The sequence below is a fragment of the Camelus bactrianus genome, chromosome 2, assembly GCF_048773025.1.
Source record: "Camelus bactrianus isolate YW-2024 breed Bactrian camel chromosome 2, ASM4877302v1, whole genome shotgun sequence".
NCBI classification, from domain to species: domain Eukaryota; kingdom Metazoa; phylum Chordata; class Mammalia; order Artiodactyla; family Camelidae; genus Camelus; species Camelus bactrianus.
The window spans coordinates 11,660,618-11,680,185 of record NC_133540.1 but is presented as its reverse complement, the minus strand read 5'-3'; the positions used below and the strand labels follow the sequence as shown (position 1 = coordinate 11,680,185).

Here is a 19,568-nt window from a genome sequence, read left to right as displayed (position 1 = left end):
AAAAATAAGAGTGATATGAGCAAACTCAGGTGATTGTTGTGGGGTGGGAGGCAGGCAGGAGGGAATAAGGCAATCCTGGCAGATCTCAAGGAGTAATGAACTTGAAGCAGAATAGATCCGGAGGAAGAAGGAAGAGCCGGAGCCAGAGGCCCCCAGAGTGATGGGGAGAGTGTGGGCGGAGAGGCAGAGCAGGCCGGGTCCTCGAAGACTTTGGGACGACTTTGGCTCCTAATGGAATGGTGACCCTTTTAGTGAGTTTTGATGGGATGGGTGATGTCCAATTTATGCTTTTGTTTTGAGTTTTCTTGGGAGGAGGTTAATTTATTTATTTTAGTGAAGGTGCTGTAGTTTGAACCCAGGATCTCATGCATGCTAAGCATGCACTGTATCACTGAGCTACACCCACCCCCTCAATGTATGCTTTTAAAGGCTCCCTCTGACTCTGTGTGGATGAGATTGTAGAAAAGCAAAGATGGAAGAAGTAGGCTAATTGGTGTCCAACAAGGGGTTGAAGGTAGCTCCTAGGAGGGTGGGGAACAGGGAGTATGTGGTTAATGATTTCAGAGTAGCCAGAATTTTCTAACAAGCTGGATTTGCTGTCTGTGTGTGTGTAAGAGAAAGAGAGAGAGAGAACATGGTTCCAACATCTGGACCTGGAAAATGGGATGGATGTCCTCTCCATCCACAGGGGATGGGACAAGATGGGGCTGAGCAGGTGGAAAGGGGCTGGAATCAGCTCAGTTCTTCAATGTCATGATTAAGGAGTCTATTAGATATTGCCACAGTAATGCCTAATAGGTAGAGGAGTCTGGGGGTTTTTTTCTTTCTTTTTAACATTAAAAAATATAATTTAAATGTATTAATTTTATTATGTGAATGGATTTGGAATTTTATTTCATGCCAAGGTATATGTTATAATAGCCAAATGGAAAATATATCAGAAAAGGGGAGAAATGAGGGCTTTCACATAAACTGACTGTCCATAACGTAGGTAAAATTTCAATGAAACAGTCTTCAGTGCAAAAACCTCATCTTGGTGTTACATAAAATTAAATGAAAAAGGACTATGTTGATGTATCATTATTTCATGTTACATAGTAGCCCCAAACTAACACACTGTTTATCTATGAGGCTTGTAGAAATACTATTCACTTTATTGACATAAATACAGAAATGCAGAAAGGTTCTAAGGTAGAATAAGCATCTTAGTGGAAATAATAGAGATCTGAGTATTTCACATGATATGTATGGACTGATTCAAAATTTGGAAAAGTAATTTACACAGTAGAACATATGTATGAATGTGAAAGCAAGATGAATGAAAGAAAAAGAATATGAGTATCAGGGAGAGAGTTCCAAATGGAAAAGGCCAATCAGGGAGTTTTGGACAAATCGGGAAATTGATGGCATGTCAATTTCCAAGTCTGGTTGCTTCCACCAAAAGTATAGCAGTGAGATAGAGGAGAGACCCAGGACCCAACTCCGAGGCACATTCGCAGTAAATATTTGGAAAAAAGAGGAGACGTTGGCAAAAGACCAGCCAGTGGATCGAAAGCAGAACGATGGGCTGGAGGCCAAGTGAAGCAGGAACACGGGGGAGGAGAAATGGAAGAGCTGGGTCAAATGCTGCCAAAGGGCCACGCATGATGAAGACTAAAAACTGACCACTATATTTAGCAACGTGGGGTCACTGATGGCCTTGACAGAGCAGTTTCCATAGAGCGAGGGATCAGGGGGAAAGCCAGAGTGGGTGCCAAAGGGAATGGCTCAAGAGAATATGCAGACAGTGAGTTTAAACGACTCATTAAAGATTTGCTGCAAAGACATGGGGTGGCAATTGGTGGGGGCCAATTAGAGTCAAGGAGTGCTGTTTGTTTCTTTTAAGAGGATGGACTTTTATATACTGATAGGAGCCAACTAGCAGGAGAACAAAATAGATGAGGTAGTGACAGAGAGGATGGATGTGGGAGTGACAGCCCGGAGAAGATTGTATGGATGGGCCCCCTGGTGACTTTTGGATGATCTGGCTTTCGATGTCACCTGTAATAAGAGGTGGGGCAGCGAGAGTGAGGTCACAGACATCAGAAGGCGAGCGGATGTGCTGGGAGTTGCTGGTGAAAGTTCTCTTCTGTTGGCTTCAGTTTGCTTGGTCAAAGTAGAAAAGTAAACTTACCAGCTGAGGGACGAGAAGGAAGAGTTACTGGAGTCATGAGCAGAAGATACAAAAGAGCCTTCAGGGACAATGGGACAGTGAAAAGAGCAGAGGGAGACGGGGGGAGTGTGCTCCCAGAAAGTTACGTTTTATCTTTGAGGTCCCCAAGTGTTGGATGTGTGATTGCCCTTCCTGCTGTCTACGAAATAAAAATTGAATATGGTTCAGGGAAAATGCTATTTCATTCTAAGAGGCTGCCTGTTTCTCAGGAACGGTCATCTTAAACTGCAAACACTACAAAAATGTTGAAAAGAAGAACTTGTGTACCCAATGACCCACTATTTTCTATAAATTTGGTTGCTATTTAGTTCCCCTATCAATACCACAGAACCGATACTGCCTAGGATGGAGATACATCGATGCTTAAATGGAAATGAAATCTGTATCTTTTTCCTAAACTCCATGGCTTCCTTAACATCCCATTCCCCTTGGAATTTAGGGGTGTCCGGTATAAGAAATAAGAAACAGTTTGAGAAAATCCCGGCTCAGAATTACACAGCACAACCTCAGCTCAGAAGTATACAGCCATAAAAATGTTTAGAAGCAAAACTCCATAACTACTCTTAAAGAATTTTGCAAACCTGGGCCTGCCCAGATGTTTCCAAACTGGAAAGGTACTCCAATCAGTTGACCGGTACGGGAACCAGAGGCTGGTCAGCCTTTTCTGTAAAAGCCAGAGAGTAAATATTTTCAGTTTTGCAGATCATTTTGTTGTAACCATGCAGGTCTGCAATAAGAAAGCGAAGAGCACTGGGAGACACGAAACAAATGGGCATGCCCACACCCTCCCTTCCACTCAGGGCAGCTTCTCTGTGGTGGGGAGCTTTGCCACAATGACTTGTTTCTTTGTTTCCATTGGTTTCTTTGTTTCCACCTTACTGCTCAAACTCAGAACTTCAAGTGAGCCTGGTCCTTCAGCATCCATGCAGAAAGAAGGCTGAGCGGGGTTGGGGATCCCACCTGACAGAGAAGAGAGATGGCTTGTCACCATGACATGAGACAATCACACCTTCCGGGGTGAAAGGGAACAAAGATAAGGGAGGGGCACAGCAGTGGGACCCCTGGGTCACCTGCCAGGCTTGCTCTCCCTCCACGGCCACCCTGGGGGCCTGGGTGGTGTTGGAACTCAGCTACAGTGATTAGGCTGAGGGGACTCAGGATAAAGGACCCTCCGTCTCCACACCGGGTTCCAAACGCAGCCTCTCTAAGTCTACCCTCTGAATTTCTGGAACTCAGCTGGAAGAATACATGATCAGGCCAGACCCAGAGCCCAAGCCAAACACGACAAGGGTCACGTGGGGTTGTAACCCGGTGCTCAGCGGTCGGGGTCTCCTTGCAAATCTGCAGAAATCCCTGTTCTGCCTCATTCCTGGGAGAAACCCCACATCTCTTCCTGCTCTGTCTGTTCTTCTATTGAGGCTATTGTCCTGGAGGGATGCAGAGTCCTTGAACCTGGCCCTCCAAACGTACATAAGCAGCCTGTTCAATAAAACAAATTATGCACTTTTTCACATTTGCCAGTTTTTTGATTCCAGAAAGGCTGCGGGACTCTTTCTCACTGTCTCCTGTGCCCCCACCACTTGGTGGCCCTCTCCTCATGGAAACACGATTTCCCACAACTGCACCCTGCCTCCCAGCTTGTCAGAGGGGAGTGACCCACAAAGACACAGGTGTTTGTGAGGATCCTGTCCCCCAGCAGAAAGCCTACTCCTGGAGCCACGGACAGGGATCTGGCCTCCTGAGCCACTCAGCTCTAATTGAAAGCCTAAACTGGGGACCCCGAACATTGCTGACTGACTTTCTGAGTCACCTGGGCTGGAAGGGCCTGATTTTTCTTTCCAAGAATGGATGTAGCACAGCCTCCATTTTCAGGGCTGACATTCATGACGTATCTAGTTCCCCCAAATGCACCCCAGGAAGGAAAGGCCCTTCCATCCCACTGGTTAGAAACCCAGCCCAGGGGAGTTCCGAAGCACTGCATTGCTGTCAGGTCCAGCATCCCTGCAGAGTGGCCCCTGCCCCTGAATGAGCCCCTTCCCTGGGCCTTCCCTGCCTCGACATGACCACACCCCAGGTGGTGCTGGGGAAGGCAGGGAGTGCAGTGAGGGGAGGGGGGAAGCAGAGCCCCTTGCTCTGGAGTGAGGAGACCACAGAGAAAGGCACACACCACCCCGACCCTATACCCCAAACTCTTAGCCCCGCCAACACAGGGGCCGCTCTGCGCCCTCTCACCGTGGCTCTCCTGTGAGACTGCACCCAACCCGACATCTGGTACCCAAGCCCTACCTCCCCTCTTATGACAGATCCCGTCTTCTTGGAAACTGCTTAGCAGCGCGTATTCAAGGCCGGCAGCGGGCCTGGCGGATCTGCACTTCAGGTGCCCTACCTGGCCAGCCGTGCGTGCCTGAGCTCAGTCCTCTATCTTGCCCACCGGTAGCCTGGGTCCACGTCCGGTGCAAGCGGAGGCCACGGAGCCCAGGCTGATCCCCACACACGGACAGGTGAGGGTGCCCCCGCCCCGCTGCCCCGCTGCCCCGCCCACTGGTGGCAGCAACGCCCCAGCCTCCGGCCGGCGCCACCTGCAGGTCAGGACTTCCGGGCGGCCCTGCCCTCCCCGGCCCCGCCCAGCTGTCCCATAAGCCTCCCCCCACCCCCGTCCTGGCTGCGCCCTGGCTCCCATTGGCTCCGCAAGTTCTGCCCTCGCACAACTAGACTCGGGAGGACGCACGACGCAAGCGCTAGGGGAGGGTCCCGCGGAGTTGCCATGGTTACAGGCGCCACGCTCTGCGCGGGCCGGCGTGCGCTTCTGGGGCGGGTAGCGGGCTCCGGAAGTGTGCAGCTGCCCGGGACCATGGCGGTGCTTGCTGCTGGGGATGGCGGCTTGCTCGGCCGGGCGACTAGTTCTGGCCTGGTCAGTCGGCGGCCGACATCCTGTCTGGGGCGGCGTCCCACAGACGGTAAACGTACGTCCGCGCCGTCGGCGGGGCCGGCGGACATGAACCGGGGTGGGATCGGGGTTGGGGCGGTGGCCGGGGAGGGCTGTGGTGCCGGGGAGCGTGTTGGGGCGGGGCGGGTCAGGGCTTGGGCACAGCCTCAAGCTTTCCTCTCCCTCAGGCCCTGGGGCTGGGGCCGCGAGTCTGGGTCGCCCTTGGTGGCCGCGGCCTCCCAGAACCCCCCGGGAAGGGCAGGCGGAGGACCCATCTTAGATGAAGCGGGGCCTTACCCGGGTTTTGAAGAGCCCCAGAATCAGATGTTGGAATGGGGTGGCTTATCAGCCTTGTTTATCTGCAGGGAAATTTCAGTTCCATCCAGATGTTGGTTCCTTCAGTCAACCTCAGGAAAAAGACACAAGGGTCAGTGCCGATAAGCAGTTATCTAGGGCTTGACTCAAAATAAACTATGCGGGGTGTAGGGATGGTAGATGGGACCCTCCCTCTTGAAGTTAGCAGTCTTCTGGGATTAGAGGCCCCAGTTGAGGATTACATCCTCATCTGCAGTAATGGAGCTTGTGAGAAACACACAGAGAAGGGAGGGGTGTGGTGGCGGTAACTCATTACAGAATCCAGGACCCTTGCCTGGCTCTTGTGTAGAAGAGTCTCGCCTTGGATAGGGCAACAGTTATCAAAGTGTATCCAAGGCCCCTGAGGTGCAAGACCATTTTCATAGAAACGCCGGGATGTCACCTGCCTTTTGCACACTCTTGCTCTCCCGAGTTCCTGCGGGGTTTTCCAGGGAAAACCTGGCCTGCGATATCACAAAACAGGGAATGCAGAGGCAGATAGGAGAATTCAGCTCTCACCAGTCCAAAAGAGATTTGCAGAAATTAAAATCACTGCTATTCTTCTCACTAATGATTTTTCTTTTGAAAAATAGAATTATATTTTGTTTAAGAGTATTAATGGTAACATACAGTAGATTGTTAATATTTTTAAGTGAATTCATACACTTTCTCTAACTTCTTATTTAACTTCTAACACAGGAAATAGTGATAGATTAAACTCACATAAATAGCAGCCTTTTGGAGTTCTCAGTAATTGTTAAGAGTGTATAGGGTTCTGTAGAACAAGAAGTTTGAGAGCCCCTGGAGAACGGGTGCTCAGATGCTAGTCGGGTGCTTAGTGGTGTTAGACGGATGCCAAGATGTCTTCCGCAACTGCTCCCGGACTTGAAGTAATTGGCCACATGGAGATGGGTGGGCAGTGCCTCCACTTTACAAACCAGAAGCTGCTGAATGTGTCTGGAGTCTAGGCCATGGGCTGTGCAGGGATTCCCGTTGTATCTGTTCTATCTAAGCCGGGATTCCTGTGCAGAGGCCTGGCCCTGAAGACCCGCTCTCCTTTGCTCCCAGCCAGGTACCTTCTGTGTGACTTCAACCCTCCAGAGGGCTTCAACCTCCTTAGGAACGTCTGCATCCACATTGCCTTCCTCCTGAAGACCCTGCTGTAGATGGAGGAGCCGGTACTGGTGCTATTCCCTTGGGGCCACCTCTACCACTGGCAGAGCCCCGATCCCTGGTCCGACTCCTTTGACCTCCCAAGTCTCAACAGAAACATCCCTGACATTGAGTACGAGCAGTTCGTTGCAGGTGAGGTGGTGGTCATTTAACTGGGGCCAGGTGGTCTTTGTTCTGGTTCCGATCTGAACATCGGGCCATCTTACTTTGGGCTTGTCGGTCTGCTTAGGGGCCCTGCTCATGTTTCCTACACTGCAGGTGAATTTGGTTTTTCCATAGTTTTTTCGGGAAGTCAATTTGAAGTGTATGAGCTCTATGTCCCCTCCCCTCTGAAAACCCTGGCCTCCTGGTGAGATGCAGCGGTGACAAGGAGGCCACTGCCACAGAGGCCCTTGTCCCAGAAAGAGTCGCTCGCTGTGCAGTCAGGGCTGTTCTTACCTGTAGGAAAACACGATGTGTGTGTAGCATGGGCCACGTGCTGGAGAAGATATGTAACTGCCCATCCAGTATAATTTGGTCCTGCTCAAGCTACCCATTTTAAATTTTGTAAGAGGGAAGAGTTCAAGATTTTCTTTGAATAAAGGTATTTAGAGCTTATCAATTTTTTTTAAATTGAAATGTGTTTGATTTACAATGTTTTGTTAGTTTCAGTTATACAGCTGTTTTGTTAGTTTCAGGTATGCAGCATAGTGATTCAGTTGTACATATACATAGTCTATTCTTTTTCAGGTTCTTTTCCATTATAGGTTGCAAGATACTGAATATTCTTCCCTGTGTTCTACAGTGAATCCTTGTCGTTTGTCTGTTTTACATATAGTAATTTGTACCTGTTAATCCCAAACTCCTAAGTTTGTTTTATAAGTCTGTGAGTCTGTTTTTTGTTTTATAGATAAGTCCATTTGTATCATTTTTTAAAAATTCCACATATAAATGATATCATATGATACTTGTCTTTGTCTAACTTATTTCACTTAGTGAGATAATCTCCAGTTCCATCCATGTTGCTGTAAATGGCCTTATTTCCTTCTTTGTTATGACTGAGTAATATTCTGTTATATCTAAATACCGCATCTTTATCCAGTCATCTGTCAGTGAATGTTTAGGTTGCTTCTATGTCTTGGCCATTGTAAACAGTGCTCCTGTGAAAATTGGGGTGCAGGTATCTTTTGGAATGAAGGTTCCCTCTGGATATATGCCCAGGAGTGGGATTGCTGGATTAGGTGATAAGCCTTTTTTTTTTTTTTTTTTTTGTCTTTTGAGGAATCTCCATACTGTTTTCCACAGTGGCTGCAACAAACTACATCCCCACCAACAATGTAGGAGGGTTTCCTTTTCTCCACAGCCTCTCCGGCATTTATGGTTTGTGGACTTTTGAATGATGGCCATTCTGACTGGTGTGAGATGATAACATTGTAGTTTTGAGTTGCATTTCTCTGATAATTGAACGATATTAAGCATTTTTTTATATGCCTATTGGCCATCTGTGTGTCTTCATTGGAGAATTGCTTGTTTAGTTGTTCTGCCCATTTTTGGATTTGGTTGTTTATTTTTTTCTTATTAAGTTGTATGGACTATTTATATAGTCTAGAAATTAAGCCATGGTCAGTCTCATCTTTTGCAAATATTTTCTCCCATTCCATAGGTTGTCTTTTAGTTTTACTTATGGTTTCTATTGCTGTGCAAAAGTTTATAAGTTTAATTAGGTCTCATTTATTTATTTTGGCTTTTATTTCTGTTGCTTGGGTTGCTTAGATTGCCCTACGAAATCATTGCTGAGATGTATGTCAAATAATGTTTTGCCTATGTTTTCTTGTGAGAAGTTTATAGTGTCGTGTGTAATATTTAAGTCTTTAAGCCATTTTGAGTTTGTTTCTTTTTGGTTTTTTTGCGACTCTATTGTATGCTTTTGATTTGTGGTTACCTTATTCTTCAAATATATCAGCCCATTACTATATCTATTCCCTTTAGACTGATAAATCACGTAGGCTCCAACACATCCTAAGAATAACGAAGAAAAAAAAGAAAGAAAAAAATCTACATTTTCTTGCTCCCCTCTCCCATTCCCAACTCTTTTTATTTTGATGTCCTTTTTCATTTTTACATCTTTATGTTTATTCTCTTGCAACTCGTTATTGCATTTCCAACTATGGTTTTCCTGTTTCTATAGCATCCTGCTTCCTTTCTGTTTAGAATGGAACTTTTTAATGTCTCTGTTAGGTTCAATATTGCTGAGTTATCTCACCTCCCCCTCCCCCCTTCCCCCCAGGCCTCTGAATCCTCAGTCCAGGGAAGCTAAACCATTCTAGCCTTGATCGGTTCTGGGAAAGCAATCTTCAGAGTGGGAAAAGACATTGAAAAATAATATTCTGTGAGTTGCATTCTACCCTTGCCCAGAGATGAGAAACATCTGAAGGTGGAGGAAAACAGTTGGAGGTGGGGAACACAAAGTCTTTTCTCCTTTTGCTACTGATGAAATGATTGCTTTTGTAATTAGTGATGATGCCCTTTAAATTGGTGAGATCGAGATTCCACAGCTTCAGCGCCTGTGAATAACCAGCTGGGAGAAAGCTCTCTAGGGCCCCTGCAGTGGGAAAGGCAGCCCCTCTGAGCACCTGTTGTTCTGTATTCATCCTGCCTCCACACGGGTTCCCTAGGCACCGTGCAGGACGATGCAGTTACCCAAGGTGGAGGACGGGGAGACCCCTGCTGTGTGGCGAGCCACAGAAGCCCACACTTGAAGGACAAAATGTAGAGTAGTGGGGCGGTCATAGGAACAGGGGATGGTTGAGACCCAGGATGGTGTCCTGGAGTCCAGCAGCCAAGGCTGGTGGGGCAGATGGGGCCCTGGGGCATGGGCAGTCCTTGAGGGATCTGAAGCAAAGACAGGAACCAAGAGACTGGATTCGTGTGGGGGTACGGCACCCCTTGGAGGCTGCGGGGCAGCTCAGTGGGCCCAGGGGGAGCAGGCACTTCCCCAAAGCTGGGTTGACAGGTCACAACCAACTCACTGGGGACCGAGAGGCACTGAGTCATTTTTAACTTTTTGTCCCTCTTCCTGGAAAAGAAACTGCTGCCTGTTAAATAGCCTGTGTCGTTAGTGAGAATTAAAGACATGAAGCAAGATTGCCTCAAAAGTCATCCATTGTGTAGTTGTTAATAAGGGTCAAATGAAAACTTGAATAGATGAAATGAAGCATTCATCAGAGGATTTGAAACTCCTTTAAAATAAAAATTCTTGCTGCCTTTGTTCTTCATTTCAGGGTTCACTTGGTGATAATAATCATAACCAAAGCAACAGCAAACCCTTACAGAACTCTGTCCTGCTGTTCCAGGAACGCTGTGTTCATGACAACCCAATGAGTTGGCACCACTATGAGTTCCACTTTAAAGGTAAGGACATTCATTAGTCACACGGCTAATAAATGGCAGAGCTGGGACTTGAACCCGAGCTCTCTGGACCCAGAGACCCCTCTCAGCCCCTTCACTGCAGCTCATCACTTGGCATGCCCGACACAGGCCAGCATTTACGAGCAGCGTGACCTTGGCCAAGGCTGCTTCACTGCTTGCTCTCTGATTCCTCATCTGTAGAATGGGGGTGTGGGCAGTGAACTCTGTGAGCTCAGTGGTCACTTCCTCCAGCTCTGCAATTCTACTGCTTTGAGTTAGTATAGTAAGTATCCGAGCCCCTACATGGCCCAAACATGGGCTGGCGCTTCGCTAGGCCCTGGGTTACGGAGCAAAGTAAGATCCGCCTGCTCCTCCGAGGAGCCTGTGTCCCTCCACGGCAAACAGCTGCGAGGCCCAGGCTCCCTCGCTGGCGGTCGGGGGCTGGGCAGGAAAGTCTGATAAGAGAAGATGGAGGCAGAGCCCCTCCGGGAACAGTGGTGGCCACACAGCTCTCAGGAGCGAGAGCCTCTGTCCAGGCTGCTGAGAGGGGGATCCTCATGAGGCCAGTAGTCCCCCCAACCTAAGCCCTCAGGACAAAGATCCAGCCATCCCTGCAGTGTCACCATAGAGCCAGTCCATCCTCATCACTGTGCCTCTGTGCTCCTTTGTCCTGGGGCCTCTCTTCCCCCTACACTCAGAAGACTCTTCTCCCTCTCTTCTCTGAGTGCCCCCTCACTTCACCCGTGGTCCCTGCTTCCTGGGCCACCATCACTGGAGTTGACGCTTTGCACCTTCACAACCCCCGTTTGATCAGGAGCCTGGGTTGGCCTCCTTGTGCTCACTTTCCACCTTCAGATGATTGCTCCTCCCCTCGTGGGAGCACATGGAAAACCCAGATCCTTTCCTAGCAGTGCCTGCCACCCTGGCCTCCCTGCTCATCTGCCTCAGTCAGGAGCACCTGGACCACCAGCTCTGTATTGCCTCGCCTCCTACCATCAAGACGTCAAAGTTCATTCTCCTTCCACCACCCAGTATGGTCATTGTAGGGTCTTCTTCTCTGTCAGCCTGAGCCAGCCACCCCCCATTCACCCTACCCCCGGGCTCATACCCGGGCGTGTCTCCACCCAAGGTCCAGCCTCTCTCCTTTAAGTGCCCACCTCTAGCCGTCCAGCTTCTTCTCCACCAGCCTCCCTGGCCCTCCTTCACCCTCACTGGGGCATCATGCGCTGAATCCTCTGCTTTCCTGCCTGTCCACGTTCCTCTTACTTCCACTTCCCCACCTTCCAGCTCTGCATCCACAGTCAGCACTCTCTTTATGACAGACAAAACCCCCTTGAGCCTTGACCTTTTCAGTTCCTCACCAGGCCGACTTCCATCTCGGTTCACCCAGCTCTACTTGTTCTGAGCCTGCAGGCAGCAGGCTCTCCCAGCACAGATTTCCAAGACTACAAATCAATGCCCACCATGTTGCCGCTGCCAGGCAATCCTCCAGGATTTCTCTAGTGAGCACATTTCCCCACTTATCACTCAGTGGTGTCAACATTCTCTGCTCTCTGCACACCTCTAACCTTCCCTCTGTCTCTTCCCTGACTCCCAGCAGATGGCCTTGCCTCCTGCTTCAGAGAGAATGACATGTCACTGGAAAGGAACTCGCTCACCTGCAGCAAACCTGCTCACCTCACCTTTTATCTGTCCCTCTCCCACCTGGACTCTAGCTGTAGTTGTTCTTAATTCAGTGAGTTTAGTTGACATATATATACACAGTTAAAAGCATAGCACACTATCGGCTACCTTCTAGGGGTTACTTTTTCAATTTAACATGGAGTGTGTGATTCATCCACTTCATTGCATGTACCTGCAGTTCATTTGTTTTAACTGATCTTAAATGTTGTGTGTGTGAAAGTAACACAAGGCAAGGGTAAGCCAGGATTCAGGATGCTGGTTACTTCCTGTGAGAAAAGGCCAAGAGCAGGATAGGGAAAGAGGACACAGTATGTCACTGTCAATATTCCTGTTATGATGCTGGGTGATAGGTTCATAACTGTGTCTTATAATATTAATTTTAATACATAAATACCTCTGACAGGCACCTAAGATGAGAATGTGTCATGAACCAAGACATACAATGGGTAATATTACATCATTATTGTTATGTAATCTTGTTATATTATATATTAATCATAATCTTACATTATTTGTTATGGGTTATATATTATATAGATGCATGAATTATATATTATGTGTATAAACACCTACATATGTATTATATACTATCTGCTAATAAATAAACAGAAGATAATATGCTAGTATATCTTCTATTATGTATTATTTAATAAATAATAACATACTCTATCCTGTTATATGACATGGAACATAATCTTTAATAAAATAAGAAATCTGTCAATATATATTGGTAATTAATAAAATTAAAAAAAACAGCCCGCAGCTTTTAACGCCGACACCGCTCCAGCTGTCACTGTGATTTCTCTTCCCTTTCATGGCCGAGGCCCTCACAGTGCTGTCCGTTCCCCCTTTCATCTCCTTATCCTGAACCTTCCTCCTCCTCCCATCCCATGCTGCCTTCTGCCCCGTGGCCCCTCTAGTCACCAGCGGCCTCTGGGGCACTGACCTGCGGGCACGGTCTCAGGCCCCAGCTCACCTGCCTGTCCGCCGCCTCTGCCACCGCTGGTGGGGGCGGGGCGGGGGTCAGAGTGCACCCCTTGTCCTGGAAGAGAACACAGCACAGACTGTGACCAGCAGCAGGTGTGGCCCAGAACTGCAGGACTTGGGGGAGAGCCAGACTGTCTGCATCCAGACCTGGGGCACTTGGAGTGTGAAGAAGCCCCGTCCTCACTGCCCCTGAAGTGAGGAAAACACCCTCAGGTGAGTTAAAGTGCTTATGACCTAGGTCTGTTGGCTGGAAAGGACAAACGGGCCCCTAAGGGGAGGGTAGTTGATGTTCCAGGCCCCACCAAAGCCCTAAGGGCTGGCGGGGAACCAGGCTGGACGCTCCACTGGACCCAGTGCCCCCTCGGGGGTGGGGCCTTCGGGAACAAGCAGAAAGCCCTCTGTCTCTGGGGGGGGGAACGGGGCAGTGTGGGAGCATCCCTGCAGCGAGTCAAGTGAAGTCAGGGCCTGTGGGATCCATTTGTATGGCCACATCGAGCCTCAGCAGAAGCCACAGCAGGAGTGGATTCCTGTCTCTCCAGCTGTCATCCTCGTGTCTGAGTGCCAGGCTTCAGACCCGATCCCCTGGGGCGCTAGGACAGTTATAGACAGAGGCGGCTCGGGGAGGCCTCAAGAGGGTGGTACTGGCCTTCCTGCCAACACGATTACATGAAGATCAAACAGTCCATCGATGGGAAGAAAATAAGAACCATGGTCACCTCTGGACCCCAAGCTTAGACGTGGTGCATGGGGGACATCTATCGACAATTCAGCGAGTTTGTGGCCAGAGCTAGAGGCCAGGGCAGCAAGCCGGGAGTGACACTGGGGAGCATCATTGTGCAGAGGCTGGACTGGGTGTCTGCAGGCTCCTCCCAGGAGAAGCCTCAGAGTTTGGGAGGTGGCTAACATGGTTCCTTCATGTCACCAGCAAGTGGTGCCACCTGTGGAAAATCAGCTGTGATCCTGAGATGGGTCAGCCCTGGGTGATGTGATAAAGGCTCCTACAAGAGGGGGCGCCAGATGGACAGTGAACCAACCAACAGGCTGATGAGATTCCCACCTGTGTTTATCGTGCTTTCGTAGCCAAGAATGAGAGAGTTGAATGGCTCACCATGAATATTTTAACAACTTTAGAGAGTTCCATGTCTCACTGCATTTAAGTGTCACCTGGAAGAATTCAAGCAGTGTCTAGACCCAGGGGAGGCAAACGGCCTCTCGGTTCCTCTTCAACCTGGCAAACCCAGCAGCCCTCTATGGCCAGACCTTGGCAAGTGCCTTCCCTTGTTATAACAAAACCCTTCCCCCGCACGCCTGTGGTAAGCTTTTGTTTTATTTAATTAATGGGAATGAAGGTACCTTACAGCCTCCACAGACTTTTCCTTAGGGCTTCTCTCCTTAGACCCGGGCCCCCCGCTGCCCTGGGTCCTGCACTGCAGAAGGTTCCCCTGGCCCTGACACTTCCTCTGGCCACGCCCTCCATCGGGTGGAGTCAGCAAGGCCAAGGGGACATGGTCATTGGCTCCATCCCATGCTCTAGAAACCCAGGATGCCGAATGCCCTGCCTCAGCAGCCCCTGACCCATTTCTAGTGCCTGCACCGGCTCTCCCCGGAGTTCAGATTCCCAGGACTCACAGAGAGGCCAAAGGGCAGCTGTTTGCATGGAGGTTATAGGCAGAGCCCGGACGTGAAATCTGAGTGTCCCCCTGTGCACATCCAAGGCCACTTATGGCAAGGGATGGACCCAGCATTGGGAAGAAAAGGGTCAGGCTAGTGATCAGAGTCTGGGAATCAGCTCTCCCCACACACTCACTTTCTTTGCAGGACTCCCCTGAGTCTGGTTGTTCTAATTTTGAACCTGGCCTTCCCCCTTATAATGAATGTATATTTGTAAAGGCAGGACTTTAGAACCTACTGCACTTAAAATGTTTAGATATATAGAATGTGAGCTCCCAGGTATGCTCTGGCCCTGCACTTCCAAGGGTCCAGAGCATTTATGTTGGCTCTACTGAGACTGTAAGTGGCAAAGACCATCTCCAGAGAGGAGGGGCTCCTGCTTCACAGTCCGAAGTCAGGATCTTCTGAGCGGACAAAACAATGGACACTGAGACCCTCAATTGTAAATTGATTTAGAATAACGCCAAAGGTGTGTATGACGTGTGTGTGCGCACGCACGCACCTGGGGAATTGTGTGGTACATGACTGTGAGTGTGTGTGTGGCTGTGCGCGCACGCGCCTGGGGATGTGTGTGGTTGTGTGTATGCTATGTGTGTGTGTGCGTCTGAGGACGTGTATGGTTGTGTGTATGGTATGTGTGTGTGTGGTACATGAGTCCATGTACGTGTGTGTGTAGGGAATGTATGTGGGCCAGAGTCAGTGCATCTGCACGTGTGTTTGTGTGTATGTGCATGCATTAGTATTAACAGTAGAAGCTGTCCTTTAGAATTATGAAGTAGTAAAATTTGTATGATGTCTTTTGCTGTATAATTCAAAATTAAAAAAATCTTCAGTCACTAGAAATTTATTCCCCCCCGATTCTGACTTTATTTTTCCATATTGATATGTCTTCATTTTACTGATGAAGAAACTTAGCTTAGAGATGTTAACTGACTCAACCAAGGACATGGAGCTCACGCACCCAGGGCCAGGACGCAGTCCAAGCCACGCTGCTCCAGAGGCCTGGAGCCCTACTCAAGATCACACGTTGCCTCTTGGCGGGGGAACAGATTCTGATGGGCTGTGGCCAGCGTGCAGGCTGCCCAAACTGGGGACACGGGAAGCCGGGCAGAGAGTACCAGACAGCAGAGAAGAGTGAAGCCCTGCTCAGAAATTAGATAGGTTCCTAGGTCTTGGATGAGTAAGGAGGCTCACTGCTCATCCTTGATCCCTTTGCTGGTGGCCAAAAGGGACCAAGGTCCACGAGAGCACTTCTGGGAGCTGCCTGCCAAAACCTGCAAAAGGACTGCTCAGGACTGGCTCTGCAGTAGGAGCAGAGGAAGGAAATGTCACCTCTTGGTGGACATTATTGGTGATGGCAGTAGGAGGCCTAGCAGCCTCGGTATAGTGGTGGCAGGACAGGGTCCTAGTGGATGATCGTTTTCACCTCTCTTAAAAATCATTGCTTCATATATTGTATCCATTTTGTGGTTTATTTTAGGGTGGTAAATATGGTCTCTGTTACTCCATATTAGCTGGATTGATTAATTTTTTTATTGTTAATTTTCTCTTCAATGATTTGGAAGCTATATTGCCTTTTAATGAAAATTCTCTCTAAATTTTTATAAATCATCTCTAAGTTCATAACTTTATATGTAATTGGACCAGTATTCCTATAACACTATCAAAACTGAAATAACCTATTAGATCCTGTTCCTCAATAATGATAAATTTAGCATATTTTACCTCTCTGCTGTTCCAGATTGTGTGTGCGCGCGCGCGCGCGCGTGTGTGTGTGTGTGTGTGTGTGTGTGTCCTCCAGTTACTATGTTTAGACAGTTGCTTCCAGTTTGTTATATTAACAATGAAATATAGCTATAAACTTCCTGGATTTCATTGCTCACTACCACTATTTAATACCATGTCTTTCCCACTTTTGAGTTATTTACTTATCGGGATTTTCAAATCAACTGGACACATGATTGGCTAAGTTTTTTCGAGAAGTGGACTTGGAACACTTTCATGTCTATATGAAGCTTTATGTTCTCCTCCTCAACAACTCTCAGGGTGTTGTTGATGGCCCAAGCCTTGTTTTAAAATATGGCATTGTTTTTCATCACCAAAAAAACAAAAAAGTTTTCTTGATTTAAATTGCTGTCTTTTTATGACTGGCTAGTCTTTTCTGGTGGATAGAGATTTACTTAACCTTCCCCCTTCTTTTCGCCATAACTCGGATTCACTGAGATGCATGTTTTTACCATTTCTCAGATGGGCTTCCGCTTTGACTTCCACTTTAAACCATCACCCCACTCTTTTGCTCCATGCTTATTCCTGAAAAAGTGAGCTCTCTATCGGATTAAAGGTGGTTCCCGTCAGAGATGTGTGGCTCCCTGTCCAAAGGTCCAAATGAAGAGAAAAGGAAAGATTCCTGTTTCTGGTGGTTACATTTTGTCAGCTTAGAGATCTAGTTATCCGTGTGGCTGCGGTGGAATCTGCAATATCTTGGCTCAGAGTTTCCTTTTTCTGGCTTACTAGGGGAGCCGCAATAGCTGGGGTCACGGCGCTGTGGCCGTTGTCAGGATCCCGGGACTGAGGCAGCCCCTCTCCCCCCTTGTTATTTTGATCTTGCAAACTGGGCCCCAGCTATGCGAACCCTGCATCTGGCGGCCAGGATCGCCCCCCACGTGACGTGTCCCCAGTTCCTCGGCGTCCCTCACTGCTATCAGCTAGCTCCAGTAGGGTGCGAGCTGGCTTCCACTGCGGTCTTTCCTCCTTCCTCTCCAGGCAGGCCGTCCTTTCCCACTAGATGTCCCTATACTTTCTCTCCTGTGCTACATAAGCTGAAGGAATTCCTCAGGGTTTCCAGCAGGTACATGGCGCTCTTCTATGTTTGGACCCCTTCAGTGCTTGTAGTGGAAATTTAGGAGGTGGAAAGGAAGAGCTTGGGGGTTCTCCGTATCTAGGGGCTCCCTATCCAGCAGATTCAACTAACTGTGGTTTGAAAATATTCGTGAAAAAACAGTTTCAAAAAGCAACACTTGAATTTGCCATCATTGACAACTACTTACATAGCATTCATGTTGTATTAGATACAGTGAGTAATCCAGAGATGATTTGAAGATATAGATAAAGTACATGGGAGGGTGCACATAAGTTCCATGCAAGTCCTATGCCATTTTATACAAGAGGCGTCAGCATCCATGGATGTTGACTTCAGGGGGGAGTCCTGGAACCAGTGCCCCATGGTTACCAAGGGATGACTAGAAGTCCAGGCTCCTTATCCCAGCCTGTCAGGTCCCCATGTGGTCTGAAACCTACCTGTACCACACTTCCCTTGTCACTCTCCTCCAGCCCTGGCAGACTGTCCTTTGATTTTTGAACAGGCCACACTCACTGTGCTTCATATCTGGCCCCTAGAAATACCCGTTACTTTCTGAGCATGGCTCTGCTTTCACAAAAAGGGCTGCATTGTCACTAGAGAAGACACTGTGGAATTTCCTTTAAAAACTGAAAATAGACTTAACTCATGATCCAGCCTTCCCACTCCCGGGCATATGTCAGAAGAAAACTCTAATTCAAAAAGTCACATGCACCTCAATGCTCAGAGCAGCACTATTTATAATAGCCAGGACATGGCAAAAACGCAAATGTCCGTCGACAGCTGACTAGATAAAGATGTAGTAGTATATTTATACAAAGGAATACTACTCAACCATTAAGAAGAACAAAATAATGTCATTTGCAGCAACATAGATGGATGTAGAGATAGTCATTCTAAGTGAAGTAAGCCAGAAAAAGAGAAGAATGCCATATAATATCACTTATATGTGGAATCTAAAAAAGACACAAGTGAACTTAACTACGAAAGTGAAACAGACCCACAGACATAGAGAAACAAACTTACGGTTACCAGGGAGAGAAGGGGATGGGAAGGGATAAATATGGTAATTGGAAAAGTGTCCCTCTTGGAGAGTTATGGAAATGTTAGCTATCTTGATTGCGATGATGGTTTTCTGGGTGTAGACATCTATCAAATTCATCAAATAGTACATGTGAAATATGTGTAATTTACTATACAGGAATCGTACCACAATAAATATGCCTGTAAAAAAGAAAAACAAGAAAATATTGGCGGCATTGTGTCCTACGTTTTTATGTGTCTTTAGTGAGTGGGTCTTCAATTTTCCGGTCTGCCATATTTTCTGAACCAGAAGTGCCCTCCTTCCCTTTTCTTTGATAAACTGTCAGTGGGTGGCATTTATTCCCGTGGCTTCAACTGCTCTCTGTCCACTGATTAACTGTCAAATCTTTTCCAGCAAGGACATTTCATTTCAGTCCCAGAAATATACTTATAATTGACAAGAGGACATGCCAGTGTTTGAAGAAGTAAACCTAGTTCTGAGCGAGTGTAAATTCAAACACACAGAGCTTGAGATTTTTATGGGCTAATCAAGTGGGAATGTCTACTTGTCAATTATAAGTATATTTCTGGGGCTGAAATGAAATGTCCTTGCTGGAAAAGATTTGACAGTTAATCAGTGGACAGAGAGCAGTTGAAGCCACGGGAATAAATGCCACCCACTGACAGTTTATCAAAGAAAAGGGAAGGAGGGCACTTCTGGTTCAGAAAATATGGCAGACCGGAAAATTGAAGACCCACTCACTAAAGACACATAAAAACGTAGGACACAATGCCGCCAATATTTTCTTGTTTTTCTTTTTTACAGGCATATTTATTGTGGTACGATTCCTGTATAGTAAATTACACATATTTCACATGTACTATTTGATGAATTTGATAGATGTCTACACCCAGAAAACCATCATCGCAATCAAGATAGCTAACATTTCCATAACTCTCCAAGAGGGACACTTTTCCAATTACCATATTTATCCCTTCCCATCCCCTTCTCTCCCTGGTAACCGTAAGTTTGTTTCTCTATGTCTGTGGGTCTGTTTCACTTTCGTAGTTAAGTTCACTTGTGTCTTTTTTTAGATTCCACATATAAGTGATATTATATGGCATTCTTCTCTTTTTCTGGCTTACTTCACTTAGAATGACTATCTCTACATCCATCTATGTTGCTGCAAATGACATTATTTTGTTCTTCTTAATGGTTGAGTAGTATTCCTTTGTATAAATATACTACTACATCTTTATCTAGTCAGCTGTCGACGGACATTTGCGTTTTTGCC

General features: G+C 47.5%; 1 protein-coding gene and 1 long non-coding RNA gene across 53 annotated transcripts in view; one reads left to right on the top strand and one right to left on the bottom strand.

The window, feature by feature from the left end:
* LOC141579475 (uncharacterized) overlaps window positions 1-4,818 on the bottom strand; it is a 195,019-nt gene extending 190,201 nt beyond the window's left edge. For 41 of the 49 annotated variants that reach the window (XM_074375924.1, XM_074375901.1, XM_074375928.1 and 38 more), the window contains exons 1-3: window positions 4,599-4,811; window positions 2,794-3,172; window positions 2,041-2,176 (exon numbers count right to left, since the gene is read on the bottom strand). In XM_074375924.1, coding sequence (XP_074232025.1) covers window positions 2,041-2,082 — 42 coding nt within the window. In that variant the 5' untranslated portion in view covers window positions 2,083-2,176; window positions 2,794-3,172; window positions 4,599-4,811. Of the gene's footprint in view, window positions 1-2,040; window positions 2,177-2,793; window positions 3,173-4,598 lie in introns of all 49 variants that reach the window. The other 8 variants (XM_074375953.1, XM_074375956.1, XM_074375902.1 and 5 more) reach the window with 7 other exon arrangements.
* Window positions 4,819-5,016: 198 nt separating this feature from the next.
* LOC141579527 (uncharacterized) lies at window positions 5,017-12,458 on the top strand. Of its 4 annotated transcripts, XR_012511070.1 has the most exons (5): window positions 5,017-5,175; window positions 6,561-6,797; window positions 8,932-9,098; window positions 9,926-10,055; window positions 11,653-12,458. It is a non-coding gene; the product is annotated as an uncharacterized LOC141579527 (long non-coding RNA). The 4 variants fall into 4 exon arrangements; XR_012511068.1 differs by lacking the exon at window positions 8,932-9,098 and having other exon boundaries at window positions 5,019-5,175; window positions 10,964-12,458; XR_012511069.1 differs by lacking the exon at window positions 8,932-9,098 and having other exon boundaries at window positions 5,019-5,175; window positions 10,961-12,458.
* The last annotated feature ends 7,110 nt before the right edge of the window (window positions 12,459-19,568 follow it).